General features: G+C 42.3%; 1 protein-coding gene across 2 annotated transcripts in view; it reads left to right on the top strand.

Moving 5' to 3' along the window:
* The window catches only part of LOC139621900 (MAM domain-containing glycosylphosphatidylinositol anchor protein 2-like), a 162,376-nt gene that overhangs the window by 78,226 nt on the left and 70,779 nt on the right, over positions 1 to 13,371 (top strand). For both annotated transcript variants that reach the window (XM_071478865.1, XM_071478864.1), the window contains exons 4-6: positions 761 to 957; positions 3,943 to 4,075; positions 4,272 to 4,541. In XM_071478865.1, coding sequence (XP_071334966.1) covers positions 761 to 957; positions 3,943 to 4,075; positions 4,272 to 4,541 — 600 coding nt within the window. The remainder of the gene's footprint in view (positions 1 to 760; positions 958 to 3,942; positions 4,076 to 4,271; positions 4,542 to 13,371) is intronic.

Raw genomic sequence — 13,371 nt, 5'->3', positions numbered from 1 at the left:
AGTATTAGCATGCTAAAAGACACCACAGCTATGATGAACACCATTTGCCAAGGCTTAATGTGATAGCCGGGTAAGATGATTAACTTTGAATCCATTTAATCAACCACAAGCGCTTCCTCAAATAACCAACTGTCTAGTGTTGGGGTAAAACTTCCCTCAGATCTGTTGGGAAATGGGTAGAGCAGCAGATGTGTCAAATCACAGAGAGCCAAAATCAGTGCGGAGGGCAGCCAAACATTATTCTTTTGAAGTGATGGACATCAAACATCATTTTGTGCACAGTATTTGTCATCCTCGCTCATGTTTGAAACTCACAATGGAGAGCGGCTTGGAACACATAGCGGCTCGCTCATTGACTGGGAATTCAATGTGCCCTTGGGTTGTATTCGACTGACTTAAGTAGTTCAAGTAGTGGGCCTCTCACCTCCTTTCACACATCGACCCCTGTGTGCACGCCGATAACCGGCTCTCTACTAATGCAGTTAGGATTGTGACCCCTTCGGTCAGACCTTTCACCACAATCAAGAAGCACTGATTGAGCTAGATTGTATTTTCTGATAATATGAAGATCTCAAACCTGATTTGTTAATCATCACTACAACAGCTGAGTGAATATGCATCTGTGCCTGAAATGTGGTCAGAATGATTGACTGATCATGAAGAAATTATTGACTTGCTCGTCAGTTGAATTAATGGAAAAGTGTTTATTAATAGTTTCCTCCTGTGTGTGTGTGTGTGTGTGTGTGTGCTCTTCTCACAGACCTCGACGACCCGGTGGTGACGGTGCACCAGAGCATTGGTGAAGCTAAGGAACAGTTCTACTATGAGAGGACTGTGTTCCTCCGCTGCGTGGCCAATTCAAACCCGCCTGTCCGCTACAGCTGGCACCGTGGGAGAGAGGTCCTGACACAGGGCTCTGATAAGGGCGTGGAGATCTACGAGCCGTTTTTCACACAGGTAATACAGATGCAACAGGGATGAAAATAGCACATGAAGTGGCTTCAAGCTGAAATTATTAGTCTTTTAATGGTGTTTTTTGGATTGTTGCCATGAAGACAGGGCAATTTTTGCCCTTCCTCTCCAAACTGCAGAGAAAGCAGTGAGAGGATGTGAAACGACCATGATAATGTTTCGATGTCACAAGAGTTCAAACAGTTTTGTTAGAACTAAAGCAGTTTTTTGCAAATTTCTATGACACGGTGCCCACAGTCGGGCTCTAAAATATGTAAATGATGACCTTTATCAACCTCTTTGGATGAGGAGTAGAGTGCAATAAATGTTGTCACTATACACACACACTCTTCTTGTATTCCAACAGTGATGAATTGATGCATGAACACATCTTGTTGCATATTACACTGTGAAGCACTATAATAATAGCGCTGCTGTTTCATTTGCCTTTATGTTTTGGGAATTAGAGTTTGTAGCTTTGTGGGTGTGCTTTTTTGTACCACAGGTAGGAGCGCTACCCCCTTGCTCTGCTATGGGATGGTGAAAGTTGCACTCATTAACCCCACTGAACAGCCATATTAGTTTCACTAGCCCAGTTTCACGAACTTGCAGACGCAGATAGATTGGGTTCTCGTCACAATCAGTTCCTTCAATTGAGCGAGTGGTATTTCTTTACCATCTGCAAACTGAGAGGCTTTGTTCTAAAAAGGGCCTTGTGCAGTCAACAAAGAAACTGACTGAGATTGTTCTGTCACTAGTAAGGGAATTGTAGTTTTTGAATTGATTGAACTGAATGTGATTTGTATGTGGAATTGGGCGTCAGAGAGAATGGAAATGTACGAGACAGAGAAAAAGACATATGAGAAGGGAAAAGAGGCTTAAGAAACAGACAGCGAGAGGGAGGGGAAAAAGGAAGTGAAATTGATGTTTGGCCAAATGGAGAAAGATGGCTGGGAACTAATGGAGTGGGTGAAGGGGACTGAAGAAGCTGCACAACCGGGCCTCATCAGACACTCCTCCCATCTCCATCCTGCTCTTCATACCTCTTTGCTCTTTCCCTCGCTCTTTCATCCTGCCCTCTATTAAAGCTTTAATTGGGTCTGAAAATTTGAGTGCAACCCAAACCCAGAGATTAGCTTTGTGTGAGTCCAACCCTAAGTAAATCCTGACTAAACTCCTCGTAATTTGCTATTATAATTGGCTAATAACAGTATTTTTCAACAATATACTTGAACTGGCCCGAAATTTTCACAGACAATTAGCAAATTCATAACTGACCCAAATCGAGCCCACACAGTCGTGTTGAGTCCAGTCAGTCCAGGATTTATGTGTTAAATTCATCTTCATACCTTCAACCCTCCATTATTCTTTACTCCAGCTTCACTTCAGTGCACCTTTTCAGCCTAACAAATGCTTTTATATTCCCACTGTTACTGTAGAAATGCAGAGGTGGCATTTCAAACTCTCTGTGTAGAACTGGTTCATAATTAAGTGAGGCCTAGAGCTGTGCTTTTATTATAGAAACCCTGTCCTTTCTGCTGTCTTTTACTTTCTCCTCCACCTCTTGTGCCATCATGTTCTCCACAAAGTGCCTGAGAATAGCACAGTTATCAAAGGTATAATGGCGCCATTTCTTATCTCTCGTCATATTTTCACCTCTTTACAGTAATCAATATGTTTTGATAGTTCTGATGGGGTTTGATGTTTTCTTGTGGTATGATGTTCCATTTCAGCATGCTGTCACGATCGTGAGGAGGTAGACATTTAAAGCCCTATTAGTATCATAACGCTCATCACCCAGCTGAGGCGCACATCACATTCATGTCAATTATGACATTTTTCTATTGCTTTTTAGTTCCACTTCCTCACTCAAACAAGTTTTCCTGCTGCTAGCATGAAAAATGCCCTCAGTTTCATCTTTACTACCATGCATTTTTTTAAGTCGTCCTCACTGGTTTTGATTCTGTCCTTCATCTTTGTTCCCTAAGATGAGAAAATCTTTTTTACCTGATAGTGACAATACACGCCTTTATTATTTCTTTGCCCTTTTACTGACAGCCATACATCCTGTTCCTGAAGCTGATGTGTACTTCAGTGTTCAATCTTTCCATCAATATGTCCATCAAACCCCGCTCTCCAATTCAGTTTAATGTGTTTGTCCTTTCATTCCTTTCTCTGCCCCTTGCATTTTCCAAATAGATTTTTCCCTCCAATCCCCACACCCTCACTCCCCCACCCCCAACCCCTGCTGTGAGTAAAGCTTGTGCACTGAATAGCACGGACCTCATCTCCTAATATCTGCTCCGAAGCAGAGGAGGTGACGGTAGGAAGAAAGGAAGTGGTGTGTGGGTTGCATGGCTAATCTAATGAAATTAAGTTATCCATGAGCATCATTGGATATGAAAGGGTTTGAAAGACGTGAGTGATTGCCATGTTGTGTGGACTTCCTCAGCATGTGGCTGACTCATGTTTTAATCTGCTGCGCCCCCTCCCACCCCAACATCCGTGCTCTGGAGTCAGCCACATGAAAGGTTTCACATTCTCATCATAACCTTCTGGGCGGAGCTCGCTGCTGACAGGCCCGGCTGGGATCAAACACACGTTCTCAGTGCGATAGCCATTTTTGTGCAGTGCTCCCCCACTGAGCCCATCCATATTTCTGTAGCCGCATGGTAAAAATACTGAAAGGCCATTGACTGGATGGTAATCCACACGTTGGTGTTGAGCAAGTTGACACATTAATTTTCTTGCCGAATACCAACACCGTTTCTATAGTGATTCTACAGTAATATTCTTGAACTCAGCTGCCTTTTTTTTCACTTTTTGCTTCATTAAAACTGTATACATATTCATCTCTTTGACCTTTCTTTGGAGCTGTTTGGCCTTTGCCATCTCCTCCACAGCACCTAGTTTCCTGCATTTCTTTTACTTGATTATGTTGATATTTTTGCACACATTTGCATACCAGTGTTGGTTTGGTCTGAGCTGCAGGGGGAAACAAAGATTTTGAAGCTGAAGAACCTGCGTCCTCAGGACTACGCAAACTACAGCTGCATCGCCTCTGTCAGAAATGTGTGTGGAATCCCTGACCGCAGTGTTATCTTCAGACTCACCAATAAGACAGGTAAGACTATTACCTTTCTGCATTGTATACCCAAGTTGATATATAATTTTATTATTGTTTTGCAATATGAAAATTTACATAAATGTAGAACAGTTGTGTGCACTCTCTCAGCAGAGTTATACTGTAACTGTCATAACTGCCAAAGTTGTCCATCTTCTGCCAATCTTTCCTAACTCCAAACTCTCTTCCTCCACAGCCTCCCCATCCATCAAGCTGCTGGTGGAGGATCCCATCGTGGTGAATCCTGGCCAGACGGTGTCGTTGGTGTGCATCACCACGGGTGGGGAGCCTCCCCCCATACTCACCTGGGTCAGCAGTAATGACAGCCTGCCACAGAGGAGCGTGGTGAAGGGGGGCACGCTCACGCTACCGGCCATCACCTCAGATGAGGCGGGGGTCTACAGCTGCGTGGCCAGCAACAATGTGGGAAACCCAGCCAAGAAGTCAACCACCATCGTGGTGCGAGGTGAGAAGGCGTGACTGAATGACCAGATGTACGGAGCCCCAAAGTGTTCAATATTCATTTAAAAGAATAATGCAAGTAAAATAAATAAAAGGACAAATAAATAGTTGAATTAGGTAAGCAATATTTAAAACTCAATTCATGATGAAATAACATTTCATCAGTCTGGCTTTCATTATAATTTTGGGATAGTTTTAGAGTTCATTTTTATTTCAATATTGTTTTTATTTCAAAATGCCATTTTTCAAAAGTAATGACATTTTTCCCAATAAAACATTATTTCATAAGGTCACTTCTCATGACAGTGGAGTGGTAACCAGTATTTGCCCTCTCACCTTCAGCCTCTTTAGCACATTCAACCACCTCAAGATACCTGTGTATTCTGTTTGCAACAAAGCCAAAGAGAAAGACACTTTGCCCGTTTTTGCTCTCAACCTAGCAGCTTCTGCTAACCCTGATCCTAAGCATACAAGCCAACCAAGCTAGTTAGGTTGTTCCATTGTGTTAAGATAAACAAAAGCTGTGACCAGCAGATGCTAGCTGGCTAAATTTGGTTAGCAGGTACACTGTTCATTAATACAATTATTTCATTTCATTTACTAATTATTTCATTTGTTTATTTTTTATTTTGTTTAATATTGAACACTTTGATGAGCCATAAAGATAGATTGAATGGTGGAAACAAAAAAGAAACAGTTGAATCGTGGGTGAAGGGTAAAGATGGGGACACATAAGGCATAAATACAAATGTGCATGTGTCATAAAATATAATATATAATAATCTATATAATATAGGACGCTCAGATTTTGTGTTCATTTTGCTGCCTGAAGATGGTGTCAGAGCATTTCAGCCATATTGCAAACCTTGATGTTAAAGCTTGTTTATAATTTGTTAATCATATTATGAATCTATTTCTAATTCAGTCACGGTGTTCCTGAATGTCCTGCAGACGTGAAGTTTTACACATTGAGAGTATCAGATCTCACCCTTATTACTGCTCAGGCTACTTGAAGACAGTCAAGGGCAATGCTGGAGGCAAGCATATGAAACTATTAATTAAAATACACTGATTCAAATAGTGGTTAACCCCGATTTAACAAGAGCAAAAAGAGCGAGGTCCACTGCTGCCTCTTTGCCTATTATTAGGAAAACAATTTTACCAAGCTGTTCTTCACCTGAGTGGCGCAGGAGGCAGAAGAATATCTGATCTTGCTGTAGCTCATTAGGGAAATCAAAGTACTGTTTTTTGCATACTTGTTATATTGACAGTTTGCCATCAAAGTGGATACACAGAAGGTGGAGGGCACTTTTAGTTCTGAACCAGACACGTGATATGTACAGTGAAATGCTACAGAAACTTTTAAGGTTAATACCTAAGACAGGCAATTTCACCATCGGTAAAGAAAAGCTGTTTTGTTATAAGACCTACACAGATGAAAAATGATGCATGAGGAAATTGACTTTCATACTCTTAAATCGACTGCTATTACTAAGCTTGGGGATTAAGGGTGGTGTGTGACTCGGCTTTCATCTGTGACATAACGGAGGATCCCAATGCCCTGAATGTGAAGCTGCAGCAACCCTCTGCAGGTGAATAAAAAGATGCATTAATTAGTGGAAGCCTCACAAACAAAACAGCATTCATAGGATGATCCAAATTCAAAAAGCTTATCCTGTTTACATTTTAACTTTCCAAAGAACATCATACACACACAAATGGAGAGCATTTGAATCTGAGTTTGGTAGATTGGCTCAGAAATGTAAGTTCCTCAGAGTTTTCTCCTTTCATCTCTGAGATTACGCCACAGCTCCATCATCAGGTCGCCTCTGTGCTCAGCCTCTCTGGAAGCATCTATTTAAGCAGCCATATACTCCCTGGCATGGAAATCAAATCATCAACAAATCATTTCTGATGGCCTTCGTGACAGATAAGCCCCTTCTCTGCATTGCGAAAGTGCCCATATAGTTGAGGACTTAAGAAGTGAAAGGCTTACATCAAAGAGAAGGTGCCAGGTGTCCTGTGGGAACAAATAAGTCAGAGCACACTGCAGGCGATCGCTGCAGTAAGTCTCACCTTCTTATTGATGTGTCATTTGTCTGGAGCTCACAGTGCTTTGCATCATGCTGAAATATTATCAGAAAAAATTCACCACCCTTTCTAACTACTGTATATATGATTTTTGAATGCACAATCATTAAATGTGTCACATTTAGGGCTGCAGAGCATCTTCTCTGGTACTCGTTAAAAGTTAAACAGGACAAACATGCATTATTCTGCTTGACTAAATGTCATGCAGGGCACACACTCATTGATTATGCACTTCAGGGCTTTATGGAAAAACAAGCATTCAATTTGTGCAAGCTGCAACCAATTGGCGCCTTGACCATGCCCTCCTCATTCTCAGCTCACTGTTAACTCTTAAAATTTCATACACATTGTGAGGATACATTCTTTGGTGCTCTGCCACCTTCTGGATTCATCATATCCTTCATTCAGCTTCAAAAGACAACAATACATCCATTATAGAGAGATAGACATTAATCAGTAGACTTGGATATTCTTCTAAGGCCTAAAAGTTCTCAAGACTCAACAACTTACTGTAGATATCTAAACAAAATGGATTCAGACGGGGGGGGGGGGTAAATAGATTAACGACTGACAAACTGTTCTGAGTAACTCAATGAGTCATCACATATTTTAAAGGGAATTAGAGGTGAAAACAAAGCATCTAGACAGTCTTAAATGAAATGGGAAGATGCTTAAATGACATAATTAATCAATATGTGACAAAGCAAATTTAAGATCAGTAAAAACAGAAAATAAATGGGAGACATCATCATGAGGCTGATAAACAGTGAATCTTGTCAGTGCAGGTGTTGAATCAATAGTTATAGTCAGTCACTTAATAACAGGGTGAAGGAGCCGAAATGACAAAAACTCTGTCCTGAGTCTGTCCCTAAGTGCAGATGTTGGATCAAGATACTTCAATGACATCTCAATTTTGCTTGGACATTGAGACATATTGATTATCAAAGCAAAGCCAATTAGAAAGGACAACAAAGCAGCCTGTCGTCCAACAAACCATCACAAGAGCTGTAGATGCTATAAAAGCCAAGAGAACTGTCCTTATTTTATTTATTCGCCAGACTGATGAGCTATGAGAAACAGAGGGAGGGGTCTGTCTGACATCACTAATTGACAGGAGATGAGTTCAGCATGTTATCACACATCTCCGAGGCGCTCTCCTGAGTCTGATGAGCTGTCACTGACGCAAATGCAATTTTGGGATCAACATGCAGCAGATGCCGAGGGTGGGCGGTAGAACTGTACAATGGCAGAAATATGTCCAAACTCATGACATAGAGTGTAATATATACTTATAATGGATTTTAGCTGTCATTTAAAACACACTGCAGACATCAGCAGGACATGCTCTGCTTTGTAATAGCATTCTCAACCATACTCCTGCTCACAGACTTCATTTTAAGGTGTACAGTATATCAGCATGACGTTTCTACTGATAATTAAATTCTGACTTCTGACTCTGCGACTGACGTTTTAAAACCAAACCGTGTCCACAATGCATCATTTATTAGAATAGCTCCTCCATCATTTGTTCATGCTTTTGCAGCATGTCTGTGTTACTTTATCATACTGATCCCTCCTGTTACTGAGTGTCACGCTGCATCAAAACAGCATCTTTTTCATATTAAAGGGGGCAGGGTGGCTGGTTTGGGATGGGTGTGCACTAAATTTCCACCGTTAGCAGGAAACTTACATCACTATGGATACTGCTAGATGTTAAATTTAAAACAAATGATGTGTTTCTTCTTTGATTTTAACTTCACTCCATGTTGTGTTAAATTTGTCTGAATCCACCATACAACATATAGAAAAAAAAAAAAGCAAAGATACCCCTGAAAATAGCAAACCCTTCAAATGAAATTGCAGTTGGAGGATATGTGAATCAATCATGCATCAGCCCAGTGAAAACACACATTGGAATAACCGCCAGGGCTGCATATACAGTACAGCCATGGCACTTGAGTTGGTTGCACTGCACCTCCTGCTGTTCCATAGCAACTAAATCTCACATGTTGCTTCTTTTGTAGTTGGCTAGAGGTTCGTCAATGAAAACAAATGCCATATTCACTTGTAAAAAACGTGCATTTGTTTAAACTGTGTTTGACGGAACATACAGCGCAGTCGCTCCACTGGCAACTTTTTACTGACACAATACTTTGAAGTGAGGAGAAAAGGAAAATTGAAAGAGGATAAGCCAGGCTCGAGGCTAGAGCACAGGCAGACCTTTAGCTTCTGTGTGTGTGTGTGTGTGTGTCTGTGTGTGTCTGTGTGTGTCTGTGTGTGTCTGTGTGTGTGTGTGTGTGTGTGTGTGTGTGTGTGTGTGTGTGTGTGTGTGTGTGAGTGTGCCAGCAAGAGAGGCACAAAAAGAGGGAATGTGTCTTTGTGTGAGCATTTGCAAAGTCTTTCTAATACATTTTCACATGTACTTTCTGTTATGCCTGATGATTTAATTTTCACTCTTTCATAGATCAAAATGAAGAGTGCAATGAATGCCAGTTGGCAGTATGTGTGTGGAGGTGTGTACACTTGACCGTGAAGGCTGAAATGTTGTGGAGCTGTGCCGTCAGTCTCTGCATTCGTGCATTTTTGTTGACATTCATGTGCACATACTGCACGTGTACATGAAATACCAAACATTTGGTTTCTGCTACACTGAGTTTATTGTGCGTGTTTTGCAGGGTCACCCTGTGGCCTCATCGTTGCCTGCCTCAGCTCGTTCACCCTCCACTCTAGTCCTTGAGAAGCCCTCTGAAACTGCTGTTGCCAAAGGGGGCTGTGTGTGTCAAAACACACATCTCTCCCCAGCAGATGGTAGTTTCTCTGGCCATACTGTCCCACCAGCCAGACTGCCTTCCAGGGCTTGGCCATCTCCACAGCCAGCCCAGCAGGCTACTGGCATCACATCACCCTGCTGACAAGATCCTTTTTATGGATTAAGGGTCCGCAACACGTCTTCAAATGCAGGTCAATACCCTGCTTTGCCCAGCCACTTGAGTCCATTCTGTCCTCCACAGAGACACCAGTTTGTGATATATCAGCTGCAACAATGCAAAGACACTCTGTGCTGGTTGTTTCTTCTTCTCAAATATGCGTGGGCAGCTCTCAAATGGAGAGTTGGTGAGTTGAGACAGGGCTGTCTGTAGATGGTGTTGTTGAAATAGGCAGCTGGCTTGGCGTTTTGTTTTCATGTCTCCCTGAGCTCACACACACAGACACACACAGCCGACTCTGTGCATGTGTTTCCCGTCTTTTCGTAAAGCAGTGTGCTTTCCCTCTCTGTGATGTAGAAAAATGAGCATTCCTGTAGCTATCAAAGATACAAACTCAAACACTGCTGCGCTGTTGTTGGATTTTCTCGACAATTCCTCCGGGAATTCCTGACAAATTCAGGTGTGAGGCTTTTACACCCAAGACATCCATCATTCTGACCTGCTATCGTAGACACAACTAATTCCACACACATGCGTACGTTCAAGCGTAAATACAAAGTCGAACACACTAGCTACCTTCCACACTTTGTAACCGTGATTGGAAGCTTGCTGTTATATGTAGACAAGCAAAAATGAAATCTTTTTTCAGTGTGAGCTCCCCGCTGTTTATATTTAGACCATCTAGTGAGGAGAAAACAATCATGACGTGTCTTGTGAAAACCTGGCTGTCAGTATGTGAATCAACATGTGAATGACCCTTATCAAATTTGCTTTGGAATAAATTCGGGTTGAAAGCTGAATATATTTCCATTCATGAATGCCAGATTTAATGGCTGGATGGCCAGAACTGGCATAGGCAGGCCAGTCTCTTGGGCTGCCGCCCTAAGGACCGTCTGTGTGCGAGTGTATTTGTATGTGTGAGTGTGCCTGTACATGTGCTCGTGCCTGTTTTGTTTGTGCATTCAGTGCCTGAGTGTGCATGTGAATCCTGTTCAGCATAAATTAAAGCCAGAGGTCAGCCTGAAGGTTGAGAGCAGCATTTAGGACTCTTTTTTTTTCCCGCCAAAGAATGGACATGTGTGAGAAGTCATGATATTGTAAAGGTGCTGATGCATGGGGAATGTGTTAGTGCTAATGTGAAGATGCATGGACCGATAACAGGGAAATGAAAGGTGTTTGGATGGCGAATGCGTGTACGCGATCCCATGGGAATGCCTTGTGTTTTGAACCATGCTAATGCCCGTTGTCCTTTTTTGTGTTTAACCTTGAGCAAAGCAGATGAGGCAGGGGAGAGTGGCGGTTAGAGAGACATCCATCTGGCTCCGAGAGATGAGTTCAGCTTCACATGCTGATATTCTCTGCAAGAGTGAATGGAGAGCGCAGTATGATGCCTGCTGAGAGACGGACAGACAGGACTGGCTGAAAAATGAGATGGACTGATGGGTAAACAGGAGGACAGTGATTCGGAGGGACAGTGGAGTGAGACACGTCTTTCTTCTCCACCAGACAAAGGCGGAGAGAATGCACTAGAGAGAGTGGGAGAAAAAGAACATACTCACGCATCCTTTTTCTTGTGGTGTCGCTGTGTGTGTGTGTGTGTGTGCACGCATAAGTGATGCCATTGTGTTTTTGTCATTTGGTGCGTACATACGTGCATGTCATAGTCAGTATGTCAGGGCTGTGTGTACTTTTGCCCTGCTAAGAAGCTCCCCTGAGGTGGTATTGTAATCCTGCAGTGTGACATGAGCTCTCTTTAGAAGAAGGCCTCAACCAGGGCTTTTCTCTTTGTGTGATTATCTGCGCTTTTCATGTACAGGCCACCCATTATTCCCACAGGCTATTAAAGCTATGGAGAATCATACAGGCTCACTGCAGGCTAAAGCACTTCAGTTTAAAAGGGAACATTGCAATATGTACAGTGAAGAAACTAAAGAATGCCTTGAATAACCACTGGACCACCATTGAACTGCATTCAGTCTCCAGCAAGCATCCCGTCGAGCAACAGGATACACACAGGAGACATGTACTGCAAATGTAAACACAAATAGAGCCCCCATTTCTTCTCTTGATGTTACAATGAAGAACGTAGCTCCTGAAAATGCCCCCGTAGAGGGTGTTTTACTCCTTGGCATGATGCCACAGTCAAGGTTCAATGACAGGTAGCTCTGATGATGATAAAAGGGATCCAGCTCCCAAATTCGTCAATAATGCATACCGAATTTGTTTGTGCAAATGTTGACTTGTGTTTTGTGCCCCAGCGCTTGTGATACTGTCAGTGCTTTTAAAAATAACACGTGATTTCCTTCAGTGGTGCATGAGAAGCGTGCTTAAATGTTGCTTATCATACCTTGCTCTAGTTGTCGCCTAACAAAGCAGATGCCACATACACTCACCGGCCACTTTATTAGGTACACCTTGCTAGTCCTGGGTTGGACCCTCTTTTGCCTTCAGAACTGCCTTAATTCTTCGTAGCATAGATTCAACAAGGTGATGGAAACATTCCTCAGAGATTTTGGTCCATATCATACATGATAGCATCAGGCAGTTGCTGCAGGTTTGTAAGTGGTTCATGTTTGTGACAGAGATGCTTTAATTCACCTTTGTGCTCATTTTTGAGACAAGAGTGGTGATGCTGCCTTGAAATAAAATCTCAAGACTTGAATTCACATATCTCTTAACATAAATGCAACAATGTAACCAAACTCAAGTCACACTCAGTAGCTTTCTAACCATATCACATGGCCTAAATCAGTGCATGGCATTCGTTAAGTCTAAGGGATGATATGTATCAAACACCCACAACACACAGAGGTATCATAAAACCTACCAGTGGCACCACAAACATCTGCACCTGCGCGTATAAGAAGGCGACTTGAGCGCCGACAGTAAAGTTACAGAGAGGAGTAGTTAAAGCAAGCAGAGCAGTGGTGGCATAAGCAGTTGAGTTAGCACTTTAAAACTCAATGAGTCAAAGCTGCCTCATTGTAAACACACTACAAACTCGTCTCAAAATCACAGAAGTAACGAACAGAAATAGAGAGGGGTGATGGAAACAGAAGGCTGAGAAAAAATGTTGGTAAAGTCAGATAAACCATTTGTTAACCAAACACTAGCTCCACTGCCTCTACCGCTGTCCAGTGAAATATCTGCCAGTGTTGACTGGCAGCGTCAGGCAGGAGCGACACTTCATGGATTGTTAGGATTTCATTGCTGAATTATGACAGACAACACCACTTTTTATTTCTTTGACTGTGTGGATTTGTCAGTGATACCCTGAGAGTTGACATGTAATGAAAAATACTGATTTGAGCCCTGGTAAGCATCTAATGGGTCGTGGATTGTATCTACATAATGTATCAAATCAACTGAGGGAGAGAGAGAGATTTAAAAAAAAAAAACAACTCAGTAGTCATGGAGATGGATTTGAGCTCCCATGTTAACAGATCCATCTCCATGACAACGGAGCAAACTCAGTCCGCTAATGAAGCCTGCATCGCACTACTTAAACCTCTGGGGGGAGAAAAAAAAGCTAGTAAGTGGACCTTGAGTTGTGAATGCTGTCTCATACCTTACAAAGGCACATTAATGTTTATTACAAGGGCTGATTGCACAGTGTCTTCCTAAAATACAGTGCATACAGACTTAGATCACACACACACACACACACACACACACACACACACAAACAATAGCTCTCATATAAGATATTGATGATGTTGAGGAAACTGTGTAGCAATAGTTGGAGACAGAGTTTACCTCCAGAGCAAATGGGAAACTTCTGTCTCCAAGCAGAGCCCTTGTTAAAGATTCATTTGA

The sequence above is a fragment of the Trachinotus anak genome, unplaced genomic scaffold (genome assembly GCF_046630095.1).
Source record: "Trachinotus anak isolate AG129_WGS33_773 ecotype Australia unplaced genomic scaffold, CSIRO_AGI_Tana_v1 ptg000005l, whole genome shotgun sequence".
In the NCBI taxonomy this organism is placed as follows: domain Eukaryota; kingdom Metazoa; phylum Chordata; class Actinopteri; order Carangiformes; family Carangidae; genus Trachinotus; species Trachinotus anak.
This window is presented reverse-complemented; position numbering and strand designations above follow the sequence as displayed.